The 21,183-nt window shown below is 41.6% G+C and overlaps 1 protein-coding gene across 2 annotated transcripts in view; it reads left to right on the top strand.

The window, feature by feature from the left end:
* Positions 1-21,183, top strand: part of ANXA3 (annexin A3) — a 51,912-nt gene that overhangs the window by 15,653 nt on the left and 15,076 nt on the right. For both annotated transcript variants that reach the window (XM_032457255.1, XM_032457253.1), the window contains exons 3-9: positions 3,142-3,229; positions 7,227-7,321; positions 9,347-9,460; positions 11,657-11,747; positions 16,574-16,653; positions 19,427-19,483; positions 19,834-19,927. In XM_032457255.1, coding sequence (XP_032313146.1) covers positions 3,142-3,229; positions 7,227-7,321; positions 9,347-9,460; positions 11,657-11,747; positions 16,574-16,653; positions 19,427-19,483; positions 19,834-19,927 — 619 coding nt within the window. The remainder of the gene's footprint in view (positions 1-3,141; positions 3,230-7,226; positions 7,322-9,346; positions 9,461-11,656; positions 11,748-16,573; positions 16,654-19,426; positions 19,484-19,833; positions 19,928-21,183) is intronic.

The following is a 21,183-nucleotide window of genomic DNA, read 5'->3' as shown; positions in this document are numbered from 1 at the left end:
AGAGTTATGTTAAACAAATAATCTCTCTGAGATCCAGTTTCTTCCATTTTTAAATGGAAATAATAAAATCCCCCTCGCTGAGGTCATTGTAAGAGTTTAAGATGTGTGTGAAGCACCTTGTTCACTGCCTGGCATGTGTTAGTTTAAAAGAGTCTATTCGTTTCCTTCACTGTAAGGTATTTGTGTGTAAGTCATGCATTTATTTCTGAATGTTTGGGGCAACCACGTCCATCAAATGAATAATACTGCTTATTTGAATGACTGAAGCAGTTCAAAAGATTCCACTAAGATTCCACTTCATAATTCCTGTGCCATTTTTCAAGCTGGTGTGTGTGTGTGTGTGTGTGTGTGTGTGTGTAGCTTATTCCTTTTAATTAAATGAATAGTTTCTCCCCATTTAATTCTTATTAGGTAGCAAACTGCATACGGGACTGGGAATTTCACCCTTCCAGTTTTGTGCATTGGAATTGGAACGTCAGCATATTTTGACATGTAGGCAGCAGAGGGCAGTGAAAAGGTTGCAGCTGGAATGGAAACCCTGAGTTTTCATAATTCCTGAACAATTAGAATCTGACTGCAGTTTTGCCTTTTTTGGGTTCAGAAGCAACCGCGTACATGTTTGCCTGGCCCAGAGGCACCTGGGGAGCCTCCTAAACTTGTAGAGTCTAACATCTCATTTCTAAAGACTGTGAAGCCAGATGTCTAGGGCAGGGCCTGGTCATGTGCATTTTAAAGTGTCAATGAAAAATTAATCAGTTGATCTAAGAAAAAAATGGAAAAATTTGTTCAAGGCGAATGGAGGATTATAACCTGGGAGCAGCCTCTCAGAAAGCTCTGAGAACTACTCCACCTGTTAGAAGTCACAGCACAGTTAATGTAAGTTTTTTGAGACAGAGGGCTGGACATTAAGTGACATGTCACTGACAGTTTTCATGATCCAGATCTGCAGGTACAAAGTGGTGGGTCCTCGTGACCCCTTACAAGGTCAAGGAGGAATGTTATCTTTTAAGGAGTTGTCTTGTTGATGCCAGGAGCATGTTGCTGTTTATGGCTGAGCAGATGTTTCTGCCAATGGAGAGGTTTGGTCAATGCATCGTGTGGATGCACAAAGCACAGGAGTGGGGAGAGAGGAGCCCAAAGGGCAGAGAAACGTCTTTTTTAGGTTTAAATTTTTCTTGTCTTGCCATAAAATGTGAATTTTACTTTACAAAAGAATCACCCCAGGTGGCGGCGAGACTACATTTCAAGAAAGAGGAGGAATGAGCAGGATGGTCATGACTGCTTTCACACTCAGACACACTCAGATGCCGCTTCTTAACTAGCTACGTGGACTTAGCGGATTCTCCAATCTTCCTAAATCTTGGTGTCTCACATGTGAAATGGGTCACTGTAACTCCGTCAGCAAGGCTGCTATGCAGGCTTCAGTTAACATGCATAATGTGTCAGGAGGCACTCAGATGCTCTAGTTCTGGGAAGCTGCTTCTCACATGCCAGACAAGGAAGGTGAACAGATGAAATAAACATGACAGTTCATTAGATGAGTAAAACGGAAATGAAGCCAGTTGGCTGTGTGAATCCATAAAGTATTCACTAAGCTTTGAAGAAAGAGAAGTGGCCAAAGATTATGTTGAAGGGACTGATTTCTTACAGGTGGTTTAGATCAGGCGCATTCACAACTAGTTTCTAACTTGTTGTAGTTAATTTTTTTAGAATCAAAACTCTTTTCTTTTGGACTCTTTAAGATGAAATGATGTTGGATTGTATTGAAACAAGTTGTTCAATCTAATCTGTTGAATCAGCCGACGATCATTTTTAACTGTGCCAGAACATTAATTTCCCATTCTCTTTAATGTGACAAGATAATGTCTTTTCATAAAAATATTAAACACTGTAGGAAAGCCCAAATGAAGCCATCTTAATGCGAGACAACAGAGCCAATAGTATTTAGTAATAGGATAGGGAAGTCAGTTTAGAAAGAAAACATTGTTACTGTAGAGACAGATTTTTATTCAGAGTTAGGAAATACCATATAAGTACATGTTTACTTGAGTTTTTCTCAATTTCTCTTAAGCAGTTTTAAGATATTTTATTCTGTCTGTAGGATGATTCTTCCCAACTTACTGCCATGTTTCTAATTTATGTGCTTAAAATTAGTATTGTGGCATTTTTTAATTCCATGCTATTCCTGAAGACCTGTGTCAGTGAAGCTTTCAAAAGGGAATTTATCAGCCACAATTGTTCATCCATTAAACAAAGCTCAAGAACAGACAGTCCTAATAGGTTTTCATTATGGGTCCTCTGGTGTAGAATTCCCCGAGGACAGCAGTCAGCATTAATGAAAACATCTTGAAGTCTGCAAGCCACAATTACTTCTGTGAGAGATGCAGTAAAGAGTTTTGAATCATCACTTTAAAAAAAGAGGATGTGTTAACCAAACTCAGGTTCAGCTGCTCGCCACTCAAAAGCCAGTAATCAAGAGGCAGGTGTCAATAGAAAGGAAAGGTGCTTTAATCAGAAAAGCCAACAATCTGGGGAGAAGGTGGACTCATGTCCAGAGACCAGCTCCAGAGATTCTGTTCAGCTGTGAGTTTTGGCTGTTGCAGGTAGAGAGTTAATCATTCTGTAGCTGCTTAACTAACTTCATTCTTCTTTTTATCTAGGAAAAGAATCAACAAAGTAGGCAAGTTAGTTTCAGTTGCTTAGTGATCTCATTCCTATAATTAGGTTCTTTTAAGATTAGAGGGGGGCATAAGTGAGCAAGTAAGAAAGGGGCAAAAGAGCTGCTTTCAGAGGTAGGAAATTCCCACTTTCTCATGGCTTTCATGCAGATGCCACTTTAAAGATAGTATTCTTCAATCACCAGGATGAACACAAGTCATTGCTCTAGAGAATGAATGTTTTATGTTTCCAAATTGCTATACAAGAGAGAAAAAGAAGGAGGCCTATTGTATATGTGGTAGTTGTTGCATTGCCTGCATGTCCAGGGCAGAGAGACTCTCTTGAACTACTCCTGAAGTGATAAGAAGGTGTGCAACTTATGGGTTTGTTATGGGTTTCCAGTGGGCATAGGGGATTATGCATATGTAGTATAAATAAAGATGTCGTTTTGAACCAGTGAGACTGTCAGATATTTTTTTCTAGGTTGGACACCGAGGGACAGTGAGAGATTATCCAGGTTTTAGCCCATCAGTGGATGCTGAAGCTATTCGTAAGGCAATCAGAGGAATCGGTAAGTAATGCTTTACAATTCCTTTCTTAATGTTGAAGCAAATCCGGAACGTTAAGTCTAAAAATGCATAGGTTCAGTTTGCCCAAGTCGCCTTACTCAGTGAGAGAAATTGGAAGCACTTTTTTAAATTGTGAAATAATGAGGAAAAGTATCATGAAGTCAGTTTTATTCCATCTTAATATTTGCCATGTTTACTTAGTATTAAACACCACCATCACCATCACTGCTGCCAACAATGATCACCATCATCATCATAAGTCATTACAGACACAGTCCCTGCTGACTCTGCTGGGATCTCATTCCCACCCTGTTCCCTGGAGATAAACGCCTTTCTAAATTAGAATTTGTTCCCGTGAAACTTGTAGCTCGGAACTCCATATGTGTGCACATTTTGTTTTGCAGGGTCTCATACAGTATAAATTGGAATCATACTGTACATATTCTTCTGCAGCTTATTTTTTATCCCTTAACATTATGTTTTGGAGATATATGCTTGTTGATATGTTTAGCTTTAGTTCATTCATTTTAACTGCAGAGTAGTCTATTGAATTATTGCATCATAAGATGGGAATATTGATGGGACATTTAAATTGCCTACAATTCTTTTCTATTACAATATAAAAACACTGCATTGAATAGTCGTGCTTAAGCCTAGTACGCATTTGCTAACATCTCTCTAGAATGTAATGGTTGGACTCTCTGGGTTGAAGGGGATGTTCACCTCCAAATTAACCAGAAGTCTTGCCAAAACTGCTCTCTCAAATGAATATATGAATTAGCATCCCTACCAGCAATATATGAGACTTCTTGCTCTGTGTTCTCATCAATACTTACTGTGATTGTCCTGTTTAGTTTTTCCAATTGAGAGGGTCTACAATTGTATCTCATTCTGTATCTGTTTGCTTCCTCTCTCCTCCCCATCCCCCATACTGATGCAGTGAAGCATCCTTTCTTGTTTATCTGCTACCTTTTCCATGTATTACTTCTTCATATATTTTTTTGTTTTTCAGTTGGGTTGTCTTTTTCTTACTTGGCAAATTTTGTTTTAAATAAATTCTGGATACAAAACTTTTAATTACCAGCTATGAAAATATCTTTTCCCAGTCTGTGGTTTTCATTTAACATAGGTTGTAGTCAATTTTATTGCATAGAAGTTTTAAACTTTAGTGAAATTGTTTACCAGTATCTTTGTAATGATTTATACTTACTGTGTCTTTTCTATAATGAGCTCATAAAGATATTCTCCTGTATTTTCTACTCAAAGTTTTACAGTCTTACTTTTTTCACATTGAGATCTTTAATCTGCCTGAAATTAATGTTTGTGCAGGGTGCTTAAATCTAATTCTATTTTATCACATGTGGCTATGTAATTGTCCCAGTGCAGTTTATTGAAGAGGTCATCCTTTCCACGCTGATTTGTAATGCCACCTTTCTTTTATAAGTTTTATTTTTCTGCCCTGTGTTACACCCTCCTTGGTCTATGTGCCTTTCCTTGTCTCAATACCACGTTGTCATAATTTCCACTATAATTTAATACTGCTACTTGGTGTCTAGTAAGGCAGGAGCCCTTCTTGGCTCTTTGCCCTCCCCTATGAATTTTAGGGTCAGTTTGTCAAGTTTTATGAATTATACTATTAGAGTTATCAGTGTAATATTACTTTATTTCTGCCTATTTAAGGTTTTTTTCTATTTTTAAGTGAAAGTTATTTCTTTATTAATCTCTTTGATTCCCTATTTATACACAGTGTTGAGTAGACTTTTCCATGCAGTTAATGGCAAATTGAATGAATTAATGGTCTCCAAAGTCTATTGCTTGTCTTTCTCCCTTAACATTATATTTCTCTGTGAATTTTTGTGTTTTGGTTTGCAGGCCCACTTTGAGGAGGAGATTTTTGTTTGTGAGCACCACTCCCAGCACCAGAACCAGGTGTCATGGTGGCCTTGGCCTTAGGCATGTGTCAGATCCAGTCTCTGAACCATGAGGCAGCTTGGTTTGGTTTCTGGTGATGAGCATGTGCAAGAATAAGCGAGGAGAAACTGCCTGGCATACAACCTACATGTAACTGTGGGTAGTTAGTTAACGTCTGGAGTCTAGGGGCACAGGGTATAGAGACACAGGGAAGGGGCTGGGAAGTTAGAACAGAGACATGAGGCAGGAGTTAGAGCCTAATGAACTGGTTGGTGTACAAGCCAAGGGGCTCAAACTTCATCCTGAATGTTACAGAGAATCTTTAGAGTTTCAACCAAGGGATTGACATAATCAGACGCATTTTAAAATTTTTGCTTAGAAAAAACATTTACTGAGGCAGTAATATACAGTATGAATGATAAAGAGGTCAAGTTAGGAGGCTACTGAAGTTTCTAGGTAAAATATGATGAGTGCACAGTGAAGGAGGAGAGAACAGATTCAAGAGATGCAGATGGTTGCTACCATGTAGAGAGTAAGGGAAAGAATGAGGTATAGGATGACTCCCAGGATTTTTGGCTGGATGACTACATTTATAGCAGTGACATTGATGAGGGAACACAGTGAAAGACAAGTTAGAGAAGAAACAGAATGAATCCAACCCGGAGCAGACTGAGTTTGAGATGCTTGTAGTTGGAGGTGTCTAGCTGTGCACCAACCCAGGTGCCATTAAGGTCCAAGCTGATGATCATACTCACAGGGCACAACAAGGGTTTAATCAGATTCTGTGTTTACTTAACTCCGTAGAAGAATACAAGGCCAGAGACACAGTGGGGCAGCATCTTTCACTGGGAGGCCCAGCGGCTAATCACGTACAGTTTCTTTTGTGCCATCTTTCATGTAGAGTGTGTACCACTGCCACGGGCCTGTGGAGCCAAGGTGTCTGTGAGTTACCGCAACACAGGGAAACTGAGCCTTGAGTTCCAACTAATCTTTCATACCGTGCTAGTCATGCAAGCCCGAGGCGCACAAGTCAGCTCGCAGCCCCCAGCTTCGGGGCTGTCCTCTGCCACGCAGGAGCAGACACAGCTTCCTGCATTGCCTTTTTTCCTTCATACTGGTTCCAGGTGTATAGCAAAGTGATTCAGTTATACGCATACACATATGTATGTCTACTTCTCTTTTTTTCAATTCTTTTCCAGGATAGGTTATTACAAGATATTAAATATAGTTCTCTGTGCTGTACAGTAGGTCCTTGTTGTGTGTCTATTTTATATATTGTAGTGTGTAACTGTTAATCCCATACTCTTAATTTACTACTCTCCACTTCCCACATTATTGTAATACTATAATTACCAAGAAAATAGTGACCTGGAGGTCGTTTATAGGCAAGCCAGCATCAGCCTTATACTTGTGCTTACCACAGGTGGTTAAGTATATGGATGTGAAATGCCTGAAGGGGATGTGGACCAGTGATAGAAATAATGCTTTGGAGGCAGCGATCTGGGTTCAGGTGCATGCTGCACCACTTAAAAGCTGCATGCTTTGGCAAATGAGAGAAGTTCTCTAGGTGTTAGTATCTTTTCCTTTAGGATGGCTTAATCATGCCTACTGTCCAGGACCCCTGTGAATATTATTAACTATGACAGTGAATAAAAGGTACTTAGTATGTGGTAGATTCTCAACAAATGTCAGTTCCTTTTTTCTAGGAAATAAATGATTCTGATGTCAAATATGGAGATAAGAGAGAAATAAAAGGTGATAAGATAGTAACTTACCCTCATAAGGATGAAAAAACCTACTTCAAAAGCAACGTGTTCTTTGTACTACTCCCTCGTCTGATACGGGTAGGAATGTTGGGCAATGATTGTTTTCTGCCCCCCAGACTATCCAAATAAAGTTCATTTTCTTTTGCAAAACCCAGGCAATCAAGGAAATAAAGATGCCAACCTGGGAAGATCTGGAAATTAAAAATTAAAATGCCCTCCTCTCTGCATTTGTTTCAGACCATTAATCATTGTACTTTTGTTCATGACAGTTATTAAGCATATTTGGGTTGACGATGAATAAAATTATTTATCCTTCACATAGGAACGGATGAGAACATGCTCATCAGCATTCTGGCTGAACGGTCGAATGCACAGCGGCAGCTGATTGTGAAGGAATACCAAGCAGCCTATGGAAAGGTACGATTCTGTTAACGTAACAGGCAGTAAAGAGCTAATCACTGATGGATCATGGCGGCTCCCCCATGATTATGCCCACGGATCTTTTGTTTCAGGCCAAGTGTAACAGAAAAGCCCTTGTGTATCCAGTTGACAGCCTGGAATAGGAGTCTTAAGTTTTGCCCTTCACTGGCTGAATGACCTTGGGCGTGTTATTTGATCTTGCGGGGCCTCAGTACCTTCATCTGTTGAGTAAGGAGGGTTGCCTTGGATCAGTGGCTCTAAACTCAGAGGGAATGATTTTGCTCCCCTGGGGATATTTGGCAATGACTCCAAATGTTTCGATTATCACAACTGATGGGAGAGAGAGGGATGTTTCTGGTATCTGGTGGGTGGAGGTCAGGGAATCTGCTAAACTTCCTACAAGTCACAAGACCATCCTCCACAGCAAAGAGTTATCTGATCAATCATCTGATAAACCCTGTCTTAGATGTTCTTTGTCTTCCAACTTCAATGTGTTTATGTAATTACAGATTTTTTTTAATTCATTCAGTGAATGAAAACATACTAAGTACCAGAAGCTATACAAAAGCTATTTAAGAACATTTTGTGTGTCTTTTCCATGCAGTTTACTTGTTCAATAATAAACTACTCTGTGTCAGGGGTTGGTTACTACTCTGTGTCGGGAGATACCCTAGACAGTGGCGATTCACTAGAATAAAAAGATCCTCTTTTCTTTCCAATGGACCTAACATTCTATTAGAAAAATAGTAAATATATAAGTAAAATAAATTCAGATATTGGTAAGTGCTGTGGAAGAATTAAAATGGGTGATATGCTAGAGAATGGTGATGGCTCCTTTAGATCACGTGGTGAGGAGACGAGAGTGAGAGGTTGTGTCCTTACTCTCAACTAAGACTAAACACCACCAAGACGTCTGCTCTGCTTGAGCCGGGGAAGAGCGTTCCAGACAGAAAGGCCAGCAAATGCAAAAGCCATGAGGCCAAAACAAGCTGGGAACACTTAGGAAACAGAAAAAGTTCCCGTATGGCAGGAGTGCAGACAGTAAAGGGAGGCAGAGGGAAGAGCTGAGACTGAAGAGAGGCTTAGAACACACTGGGCCTTGCGGTCTTGGTACAGAGTTTAGATTTTATTCTAAGAATAATAGGGAACAATTGGAATTTTGTAAGAAAGGAAATGCTATTATCTTATTTATATATTTGAAAGATTATTTTAGCTGCTGGGACTAATGAACTGTATAGGGGAAAGAGTGGAAACACAGGCCAATCAGAGCATCGGGTCCAGAACTGAGAGTGTGTGGGGACCACCCAAGAGAGCTGGGGCACCATCCAGCAGTGTTCTCCAAGCTCCCAGGCTCCATTAAGATGTCCTTCTCGGTGTTCCTTTCTCAGATACTTAACATATTATGTTGAAATTTTGTCTTTGACTACTTCTGTTTCTCCCATTAGGGCATAATGTCCTAGGGGTAACGACTGTGTCTAACTCACTTTTAAGTGCCTGGCACAGAGCAGGCACACAGTAAACAGTGTTCAACTTAAATGAATTGCCAAGCTTCTGAGCAAGACAACACACTCGTGTGCTGTCTTCCCTTCCCTTCCTCTTTGAAGCTCTTTAGGAGTCACTGAGAAACAAGACAGAAACAGAGCACCTTCCAGTGAAGCTCAGTGTGAATTGTGGGGCTCCCCCTCCCCTTCTTCTCCCTCACCCCAGCCCTAGTGTGGAGAGCAGAGTGTCAAGGGCCCAGGAAATGAATTCGAATACACAGCTCCTACCTGTGGCATGCATAGACCCTCCTCCATTGGTTTTCCCTCAGAAAGCCTTCTATAAAACAGAACTTTTTGGAAGCAATTGTAAAATGTAAATTAATATCCATAGAAATATTTTCACCATTTCTGTTTATCTCCTGTGGATGGATGTGCTTTTGTCTGAATTCACACAGGCACGTTCATCTTTCACTAGGTGACTTTGGAGGAAGAGAAAGGAGAACTATTTCATGCTCTTGTCTTTGGGTTTTCTTTGTTTTAGGAACTGAAAGATGACCTGAAGGGTGACCTCTCTGGTGAGTTGAAGAATCTCATGGTGGCCCTCGTGACACCACCGGCAGTGTTTGATGCAAAACAGCTGAAGAAATCCATGAAGGTAGGAGCCCTACACAAGCCGTTTCTGCCCAGGATTTGATTATCAAAAAGAGTGACTTTCTGCCAGGGCACACTTGAGATATCGGTGGAAATGGGATCGATTTGGAGACTCTGTGCTCTCCAGTCAGTAGAACAACCCTGAAAGGGAAGCAGCCCCAGAACCTTAAGCCCACACGTTCCTGGCCTGAAAGGATATTGTCATATCCTATTTTTGCTGGTTTTTGTTTTGGTTTTTTTTTTTCTGACCTGAGGTGTTAGGTTCTCTTATTTTGTTGTCATTGAGAGTAAAGCACCATCTTTAACCCCATTGCTTGGGCCAAAAACCTAGAACTCGCCTTCATCCCTTGCTTTCTCTCATGCTTCAAAGCTCCCAAATGTGTCAGCAAGCCCATCAGCTCTACTTCAGAATCTATCAAAAGTGTGTGCACGTCTCCCCGAATCCACTGCTATCCTTCTAGCTCAACCACTCTCATCTCCTAACTGGACCACATCCATGTCCTCTGAACTGGTCTCTTTGCCTCTATTTTTGCCCATTTCAAATCCATTCACCATAGAGTAGCCAAAATTATTTAGAACAGCCAAACTTATTTCTATAAATTTATTTTTAGAATCAGCTTGTACTCTTCACTGGCAGAAATCTCAGATTTCTCCTTAAGCTTTGACTGCTTAAAATCCGAACTCCTTATCATGACCGACATCTCCCAGCGTGGTCTGTCTCCTGTCTGTCTCTGCGGCTGTTTAAAATTCTATCTGTATCAGTCAGGGTTCCCCCAAGAAGCAGACCCAGTAGGCAGGAGACAGAGAGTGAGGGATTATTGCAAGGAATTGGTTACACAATTATGAGGCTGACCAGGCAGATCTAAAATCTTCAGGGCAGGCTGTTAGGAAGGGCAGGCTGGGACTCTTAGCACAGGCTGGTGACTGTGGAACTTCTTCTTTTTCAAAGAAGGCTTTATGACTGACTGAATTAGACTCACTCTCTCTTAGGCAAAAGAACTCCAAAGTAAGCAGTCCAGAGCTGGGTGTCATGGCACCACCATTGTCAGAGACTCAGCCACCTCCAGCCTACAGATAACACTTCTCGGCTAGATGGCAGCTCAGCATCCAGCCATTGTATCTTTCTTTCTATTTTATTGAAGAATAGTCAGTTTACAATGTGGGGTTAATTTCTGTGTATAGCATAGTCTCAGCCACACACATACAAATAAACATATAGTCCTTTTCATATTCTTTTTTATTATAGGCCATTACAAGGTATTGAATATAGCTCCCTATTATACAATAGGACCTTATTGTTTATCTGTTTTATATATAGTAGTTAGTGTCTGCTAATCCTGAACTCTCAATTTATCCCTCCACCCCTGCCCCCTTTTCCCCCAGTAACCGTAAGTTTGTTTTCTATGTCTGTGAGTCTGTTTCTGTTTTGTAAATGAGTTCATTTGTGTCATTTCTTTTAGACGCCACATATAAGTGATATCATATGGTATTTTTCTTTCCCTTTCTGGCTTACTTCACTTAGTATGATAATCTCCTGGTCTTTATTTGGGTAGAGACACACTAAGCTTGAAAATGGGGGCTCTGTTACCAATCAAGGAAGATAAAAGATTTCAGCCTCTGTCCGTGAGCTATATTGGCCTTATTTGATCAAGTCCTAGTGTAAATGGCTTTTCTTGGAGTCACAGTGTGAGTCAGTGACCTCAATATAAACCAGGACTCAGGAATAACTAGTCTGCAAACCAACTGTGCACTCATGACATACATTATTGAGGCTTTAAAAGATCTCCCTGGATGAAGGGAATCATACATGCTGACCAACCCAGTGCATTGGTACAAGGATGAACTAATTCGAGAGAATTGCAGAGTCCTTTCTAATTGTAATAATGTTTGAATTCTTACTTCTGATCCTGAATGACATAGGCTTTCCCTTGATACTGTTTTTTCCTTGAACTACTCGATGGAGTTTTTCTCTAGAGTTGGACATTTTCTTTAAAATTTTGATGTCAGTTAACTTCAGATGATTCATGGTATTTTAACACTAAAATGTAAGGGAAATTCGAGAACCAGTTTAGAGCTATATAGGACCTTACGTTGATTTACTAAAACCTGTTCATCTGTGTAAACCAAGATATTAAGATTGAAATGAGTGAAACTAAGTTTTTTGAAGTGTTCTAAAAATAGATTTCCTTTTTCTTCTTAGGGCACAGGGACAAATGAAGATGCGCTGATTGAAATCTTAACCACCAGGACAAGCCGGCAGATGAAGGAGATCGGCCACGCCTACTGCACAGGTGACCTTATTTTCTGTTTCCCTTCACTCTTGCTTACACCTGTACGGGCCAGTGCTGCTTCTCCCAGAAACCTGCCAATCTCTTCTTCATGGTGATTTTGAGAAGGCTAAATGTGTAAAACTAAAAGGAGGATACATTCTAAAATGGGCTAGGGACTGTGGATTTTTGGAGAAAATTTTTAATATGATCTGAGCTAGAAGCTGCTGCATAATAATCCATTAATGCTGTGTATTTATGACATTGTAACTACGGTGAATTTTGCTCTCGGCAATCACTGCTTAATTGAATCCACCATTTTCATCAGTGTAAGAGACTCAGATCATTGCATATTAATATTATATGTTAAAAACCACTCAGATTAGCCTCATGATTTTTGGTGTGAGAAATTAGATGGACCATTTAGAGGATGTATTGCTCATGTGGGTTCAGTATAATTAGCAAAAGCCCTAATAGTCTGCTAGCTGTTTTGAAAGTAGAAAGCGCCTGCCATGCAATTCTGACACCAACAACCCAAAGTTAGAGTGACTTCATAGGTTAAGGGCAAGTCGCCACAAAACTACCCTAGCTTCAGACACCAGCCACAAGCTCAGGTGGTCCCTGGCCACGTGCACTTCAGACCAAATGGTGACAGACTCAGAGGATCCTCACTCTCCCTTCAGGTTCAATAACTCAGTAGAATGACTCACAGAACTCAAGAATGCTCCAGACTTACAATTATGGTTTTCTGTAAAGAACGTAAATCAAGACGGATCGAGTGAAGAGATACACAGGGCAAAGTCTGGGAGGGTCCTGAGCACAGAGCTTCCATGTCTGAAGGATGCCTCACCTCCCTGCACAGCGATGTAGAACTGCCAACCAGGGACGCGCACTTGATCTTTGGTGTCCAGAGCTTTTACTGGGGTTTTATGACACAGGCAGGATTGACTTAATCACTGGCCACATGACTGAACTCCATGTCTAGTCCCCATCCTCTCCCTGGATGTCAGGAATGTGGCTCAAAGCCTTAACCCTTTAATCACATGGTTGGTCTTTCTGGTGTGACTGAGCCCCATCCTGAGTCATCCTGTTAGCATAGACTCCGGTGTGGTTCAGGGGACCCACCATGAATAACAATGACGTTCCTGTTACTGGGGAAATTCCAAGTATTTAGAGGTTACCTCCCAAGAACCAGGGACAAAGACCTGCGCAATTCTTACTGAACAACAGTTTCTATGTTTTTGTATCAGGGAGGTCAGTTGTGTATCAGGGAGCTTCTGCAGCAGGAGAGTGCCAAAGAAGGGATATACTGGTCCCCAGATGGATGTTAGGGAGGTTACTGTGAGAAATTCCCATTCGAAGGTAAAAACCCCACTGGTAGGAAAGTGACTATTTTATGGTCGATGTGCCAATCAGGTCTAGTCAGAAAAACAGAAGTGTATGAGGTGTTTTAACAGAATTTAATAGAGAGAATCGCTCAAACACCTTTGAGAGGACTGAAAAAGCAGAAAGGAAACACAGAGGTAGCACGGAGGTATAACCCTCAGGGCAGGGACAGCAGAGAAAGGGATTGGGGTTTGCAGAAACTAGAAGCTCAGAGGGCACCGCTTTCCAGTGCTGGTGCTTCGGGGGCTCAGAGGAGATGCCTAGGGAATTGAGGTGCAGATCTCTGTGAAGGGACCTCCGTCCAGCTGGAGCTGGTACCTCCACAGACATGTAAGCAGGTGACTCGTCCTTGGAGCCTGGAGCCAACTGCTGCTGTCGGGGGAAAGCCCTTCACTGGGTTGACACTGACATGAATAGCAAGCCAATAGCATGTCCTTCTTTCCTCCTTCTGCCTTCCATCTATTCTCCCTCGACTCCTCCCATTGGTGGAATCTAGCAGGGAGTTGGGGTGTGGGGGGCAGAAGAGAAATGTACTTTGCAAAGTCCTAACCTCAGCTCCACAAAGCTAGGTATAGAAGGGCAAATTTGGGGTAGATGAGATAATTGCTCGATAATAGGCACAAGTGGGTACCTTGTAGGTGTTTAACATTTCTGGTTCCCTCTGTTCAACAAGATGTGCATATAAAACATCACCAGAGCCAGGGGCTCTATCCCAAGATGCTTTGTTACTTCCTGCTGTTTCTTGGAAGAGTTACCACTCCATGAGTTGACTGGCCTGGAGAGTCTCCTTGGAATTCAGCGTTTCTGTACAAACAACCCTACGACATAAGCTCTATGAAAGGGAGATTTTTGTCTGTTTTGTTCACTGCTGTATCTCCAGTGCCTGGAGCCATTGGGGGATCAATTCAAAGATTTATTGAATGAATATCCTCAAGGCTGAGGTCTGAGTCTTAAGCACCAAGTGAGTGTTCTAGCATTTAGGACCGTCATTTTGCAAATGCGACAAGTGGTCTTTGTTCAGAGTTACCAGATGCCTTGTATCTGTGTGAGTTAAGCTGTCTAAGGCTACAAGGAGTTGAGCTGCATCTGGGTTCCCTTGGTGAGTGGGGATTAATGATACACAGGAAGTAAAAGAAGGAAATATTCTCAGCCGTGTGTAGCCAAGCTTTGCGGAGGCTCAGGACCCAGCACTACCCTCGGGACTCAGCCGTCTTGTCTCTCCCTCAGCATCAGACATCCACTGCTCCCCTGCGCTGATGTCTCCATTATAGGAACTCTTTCTCCCTCCTCTCTGCTTCCACTGTTCTGACAACACCAAGGAACTTCTCCTCCCTTACTACATGGTGCTCGTCTAGTTGAGGCTTCATTTGCCCATGGTTTCTGGTTATTCTTGGCTTCTGTTTCATGCCTTATTTCTGGGGTTCTTCCCACCTCTTTGTTACTCTTTTTTTTAAAAAAATTCTGTACAGCTCACTCCCTAAAAGAAGAGATTCAATGGGCTTGGAAAGGCACTGTCTAGTGGAAAGCATTGTTTTGGGCAAAGTTCTCCCACCAGGTCGTCTCTGTACATTGGCTGCTCACCACCTATGGTCAGATGCCAACCGTTGGAGTCAGCTGCAGTGGGATTAATGCTGTCATATAATGTGAAATGGTGACCCATGCATGAGAAACCCATCAAAAGAGCTATCAACCTGGCCCTCATAAAGGGACCAGGCGTTTTACGTGGCTCGTACAGTACAATGACACAATAGACTCTAAACGAATAGAGAGCTAAATTCAGAACTCTTTCCAGTGTTCTAAAGTTAATGGTGTGTGAGAGAGCACTGAATCAGGGATCGAAAACTCAAAGTTCTGTTTCAGGCTCATGCACTGTTGAAACATCATTTTTGCTTTTCTATACCATCTTGTGCCTCAAGTGCATAAAGTAGTTTTCAACTTGCATCGAAATAATTTTTGTATCTTTAGTCTAACTTCCCACAAAATATCTCGGGTGAAGGGAAGGGAGGCATGTGAGGCTGCATGAGATGACTATAAAGTCTCATCTAGATATTTCTAAAATTATGAAACACTCCCCCAGATTTAACAAAGGAGAGCTTCGTTTTTTTGGCTTGATATTTTTAAATTAAAAAAAAAACTTCTAATTAGAGTGAAGGATAGATGTACCAATAGCATGACTGTTAGGGAAAATGATGCCTACTAAATGTTATTACTTCGATAAATAATCTTTATTTATAGTGGGTTTTTCTTATTTGAATTGCTCTGGGAAATTATAGGTTTCATAAAAAGAGCCTTACTAAAATCATGCTGGAAGAGTTTGTCTCTCAGCACAGTTCTTGCTATTAGGTCATCTCATGTCACTTTCTATGATTGTCTTTTATTGATTTAAAAGGACAAGCGTTCATATGATTGACTTTTAGAGTTCTTGAGAACGATGCAGGGAGAGTTCCAATAGCCACCTGGTGTCAGCTGCATCAGGTATGTCGTGGCCCCAAGAGAATCGCTGCTCCGTGGACAGAGCAGAGCAGAGATTTACAAATCAACGGACACTGCACATCACAAGCTGTGCAAAAGGTGCTACAAGTAGTCAGGACTATATGTGAACACACAGTTGGTGTTTGTTATGGGGAAATAGTAGGTTTTAGGGTAGCTTTCTTACTTTTGAGAGATATCCAATAATGCAGTCTAGCTGTATGCATTAAGGTTAGAGTCAGGTTCAATAAAACAGAAAAATAATAGTGGCTTAAATAAAAGTTTATTTCTCTCATGTGTAGAAGCAGTCTGGAGATAGGCATTTCTAGGACTGGCTTGATAGCTCATCAACTTTTAGGAACCCGGGCCCCTTTCTGCTTATTCTTTGCCATCGCTGAGATGTAGTCTTTGTCTTCATAGTGCAATATGGCTGCCCAGGCTCCAGGGGTCAACCTACATTCCAGGCATTAGGATGGAGGAAAGAGCCATCACTGAGGAGATTTCCTAGCAATGTCACATAGGTCTGCCTACATTTGGTGGCCAAGAATGGAGTTGTCGAGCTATGCCTAGCTCAGAGGAGAGCAGAGGACGTAGTCTTTATGCTCTGTGCATTCTGTCTTGCTCAAGGTCAGGCTTCTATTCCTTTGGAAGAAGGAGGCAGTGGAAATTGGAAGGCAAATTAGCAGCTTGCCCACCCTAGCTTTCTCACCATACGTTCCTTAGTGCTATTGTCAGGTGAAATGAACCGTGAGTTGATCCAGAATGGCATTTTCTTATGTTCTTGTGCATCTACCACACCACATACTACAGTAATAGTTACAAGAAGGAGGTGTACATCTTGGAAAAGCGCTAGGAGGTTAAAAAAAATAAAAGAAGGCGTAATTTATTTCATCAGGTACTCCTTCCTTGCCAGTGTTGCCATTTAAGCTTTTCTCTGTTTTATAATAACATTTTTTAGTTTATCAAAGCTTAATTTCATTCTTATTTGCTTTCAGTATACAAGAAAAGTCTCGGAGATGCGATTAGTTCTGAAACCTCTGGTGACTTCCGGAAAGCTCTGTTGACTTTGGCTGATGTAAGGTTTTATTTTTTACTTTTTAACTCCCTAGTAAGTTGCACGCTCGATAATAATTTTTATGGAGTTTGAAAATAACCAAACTGAGACAATGAGATTGCAATTTCCCTTATGAAATGATTTGTTCATTTTACATTTGGATTGCCATCAAGCAGTGTAATATTTAACCACCACCATGAAAGTGTAACTTAATGATGTATTTAAGGAATCTTGTTTTGGTCAGTAAATGGATTAAATGTCTTTTGATCAGGATTCATAATGTGTTAGGAAATGTTCTGCAAGTTCATCTGAAAGAAAAATAATTGTTCATTTCCATTATGAGTGTCTCCATTTTTAAGAACATGTTGATTTTCTTCTGGGCTCCAAAGAATATATATTCCACTTGGGAGCATTTAAGTTAAGTAGGACACATGACACAGAAGGGTTACCTTCAGAGATGGGTATGGCAGTCTCAGGGTTAAAAAAAAAAATGACTTGCTGGAACTTTGTCCTTACCGCCTTTGGAAGAGTCACTAAACCATTCATCACCGTGTGACCAAATGAGGCCACACCTTGCTGTTTCTTTGTCAGAGGTGCATGACTTGATAAAAAAAGATGATAAGGTCAAGGATGAGATGTAGTCATACGTGTGTGTAAGGGAGGAAATGATTTAAGTCCTACCCCAGCAGCCTCTTTCAGCTGAGTTGCACAGCCCTTAATGTGGGAGAAAATCCCAGCAACCGTCTCAGCCTGAGGGTTGAAACAGCGTTTGTCAAAGTGAGGCATTACGCCACTAGGAAGCAGTTTATCCTAATTATGGTTTCAGTTGTTTTCAATGGTGAAAACCTTATGAAGACTGAACCTACAAACCCAAATGGGTGAGGCATCGCTGCAAACATATGCCCCCAGGTCTGCATTCATCATCACTGCACATCCGCTTGTGTGTGCAAGTGGGCACACACGCCCACTCGGGGCAGTGGAGGGCGGGGGTCCCGGGCAGGGCTTCAGCGTCAGACCTAGAACCCCGTACTCCTCTGCTGCCTACTGGCTTTGTGTGTTCAGGCAGGTTACTTTAATTGAAACCTTAAAGCCTCCATTTCACACATCTGTACAATTAAAATAATAACAGTACCAACTTCATAGGGTGTTGTGAAGATTAAGAGAGAGAGAGGATGTGAAACAGCACATGGGGTGTCAACAGTACAGTGGCGGCTTATTATTATTAATACCAATGATCGTTAGCATTTTTACTGTTGGAACACGGTGGATGATGAAAGGAGAACAAGACGAAGGCAAACTGGGACGCTTAGTCGGAGCAGAGTAGCCTCAGCCCTGAAACAAACAAACAAACAAAAAAAGAGATCAGGCAAAAATCAGGCAAGCATAAACAGACCAAATGTTTGAAAACAGAAACAAGTGTATTTTTACAGTATTATAACCAGATGTTTCACTCACCTGTAATTTCAAAATAATTCAAGCATTCTTCTTTTTCATCTGCGTCTCCCATCTTTCCATGACGTGCTGAAGTGTTTGTGTAAGCACACACACTCAGCCACGGAACCTTCAACAGGAGAGTTAGTGGGGATCTTTGAGGTTTTGGGGGTTTTTTGAATAGACTTTATTTTTTAGAGCACTTTTAGATTTCCAGCAGAAACTGCAGACAGCTCCCGTATGCTCATCTTCCCACCCTCTCCCAGTGACCCCTATGGTTAGCATCTTGCATTAGCAGGACACATTTTTTATAGTTGATGAATGAATTAGATGATGAATGAATGAACTGGCACATCATTATTGACTAAAATCCATAGTTTACATTCAGATTCACCACTTGTGTCCTACATTCTAGGGTTTTGACAAATGTATAATGTTGTGTGTCCACCATTACTATATCAAACAGAATAGTTTTACTGCCCTAAAAATGGTCTGTGCTCCCACTATTCATCCCTGTCTTTCTGCCTCTGAACCCCTGGTAACTGATCTTTTTATCTCTGTAGTTTTGCCTTTTCCAGACTGTCATATAGTTGGAATCATACAGTATGTAGGCTTTTCAGACTGCCTCTTCTCATGGCTTGATAACTCATTTCCTTTTTACCACTGAGTCCTATTTCATTGTATGGCTATGCCACAGTTTATTCCCCTTGTAAGTTTTGACGATTATGAATGAAAGCTTCTGTAAATATTCATGTGCAAGTTTCTGTGTGGACATAAGATTTCAGCTTATTTGGGTAAGTACCAAGGAGCATAATTGCTGGATTGTACAGTAAAACATGTTTAGTTTTGGAAGAAACCACCAAACTGTCTTCCAAAGTGGCTGTACCATTTCACATTTCCAACAAGGAATGAGATTCCCTGTTGCCCCACATCCTTACCAGCATTTGGTGTTGTCACTGTTTTGGATTTCACCTGTTCTAATTGATGTGCAGGGGTTTGGTTTTCATTTTCAATTCTCTAATGACATATGATGTTGAGCACCTTTTCATGTGCTATATTGCCATCTGTGTATCTGATGTCTGTTCAGATATTTTGCCCATTTTTAATTGGGTTGTTTGCTACCTTATTGTTGAGTTTTAAGAGTTCTTGATATATTTTGGATACCAGTGCCCGTATCAGATATGTGTTTGCATATATTTTTCTTCCAGTCTGTGGCTTGTATTTTGATTTCCTGAAGATGCCCCAAGTGCCTGATCACCTCCCTTGGAGAAGCAGCTCTGAGATGCTGTAGTGGTTGGGATACCAAGCAATGGACTCTTCTGTCTCTAAAAGGGTTGCCCTTATTTTTATCTTCCCTGTTTAGGGCAGAAGAGATGAGAGTCAGAAAGTGGATGAGCAGCTGGCCAAAAAGGATGCCCAGGTCAGTAACAGAGCAAAGAAATCATCTCCTTTGACTGTGCTCCCTCCTGACTGCCTTCTCATTTCTGTGGCTCCAGCTGGGGCTGTCCTCTCCCCTGGCCTGTCTGAAGGAGAAGCCTGAAGCTGGGCATCACCCAGCCCCAACTTTCTGTCACCTCCGGTGGTGGCGCTTCTTCCCCTGGCTCCTGCCACCCCAGCTGTCAGATGTCTATTCTGCTAGAAGTGAGAGATGTGGATGACAGATGACCACAATGACCTGTGAAGTCAAGTCAGCTCGCCCGCTTCTCATTCCGCCACCTCAAAAAGAATTGGGTCTGCAGTAACATTTCTGTCTTCTCCCTTGTCCCACAGATTCTCTATAATGCCGGTGAGAAGAGATGGGGCACGGATGAGGATACCTTCACCGAGATCCTGTGTTTAAGGAGCTTTCTTCAACTGAAACTGAGTATGGACTCGAATGGCCATCCTTTGGGAATTGTATGGTTTGTGCATATGTTTTAGGGTTGAATATACTAAGTTCTGGAAAATGAAGTTAAAAATCACAAAGGCTCTTCCATTTTTATGTGTAAACATTTCAAGAAACAACCGGGGAGAGCTGTGTTCCTTACTCTGGGCAGAAGGGACACGACCCTTGTGTCCCCCTAGAGGCTGAGTAGATTACCCAGTGAGTGACAGGTGATAGACTAGATGGGGAGGGAGGCCAGGGAGGAGAGAGCAGCGAGCAGCCCTCCAGGGTGAGAGCAGAGAGGAGCATTGCTTCCAGCCTGTCTCTTGCCTCATTAGCCACTTTCCATTGCGAGTGAGTCTCTGTGAATGCACCCATGTTGATTAACATTCTGCTTTTTCTGATAGGAAGATCAATTGGAAGCAGGGAGGGAGGGCTCTTTTTATCAGACCGACTATTACACTGAATGGCTAAGCACCCACTTCCTCACTCATGCATCTCCCTGAGTCATGCTGGAGGCAACAGTACCTGGAAGCCCAGAGCTCCTCTTACGTGGGCATCTGACTGTGGCTTCCAGGCGCTGATCTGGAGAACGATCGCACTGCAGTGTCTAAGCTTGTGCTGAGTTCAAAGGAAATGAGGAAACACAGGGACTGCCATGCCTTTTTAATTCTGAGATCACTTTTCCTAAATCTGGTATTAAAATGATATTCTTTTTTATAAAGTAAGGGTAATAGTATTCTAGAGTTGCTTTACTTGAAAAACTGAAAACCGAACAATCCTAGATCTCTCTCCAGATTTTCTCTTTTTGAAATTTACTTGGGAAAAATATACTTGGCTTACAAAGTATGCCTACCTGCCCGGGGACAGAGGTGCAGGTTTTGCTTTGGGGCGAATACCAGCCAAGAACTTGGAATGCCTTCTAGGGAGAGGTAGGCCATGCTGCCTTAGGGAGTGTGTGCTCAGCATGGAGAAATCTCCATAATTAAGATTTCAGTAGTAGGTTTAAAACATATTTGACTAATAGCCACATTTTGCTTCCCAGGTGCTGCTATAATTTAAAAATAGCCCACCTTACTAGATAAATTATTTATCATTTAGCCTTTCAGGCTATTTTAAATGCTAACAGTCTGGTTAGGGGGAGGGAAGAGGAGGGGAGGGGAGAGAGACAAAGAGATTGATCGTTGAAGAAAATGGCCTGGGAAGTTCAAGTTTTATTACTGGTGATTTTTTCAAGAAAAACCAAAAACCTCTGT

Source organism: Camelus ferus, chromosome 2 (genome assembly GCF_009834535.1).
Source record: "Camelus ferus isolate YT-003-E chromosome 2, BCGSAC_Cfer_1.0, whole genome shotgun sequence".
Classification (NCBI taxonomy): domain Eukaryota; kingdom Metazoa; phylum Chordata; class Mammalia; order Artiodactyla; family Camelidae; genus Camelus; species Camelus ferus.
This window is presented reverse-complemented; position numbering and strand designations above follow the sequence as displayed.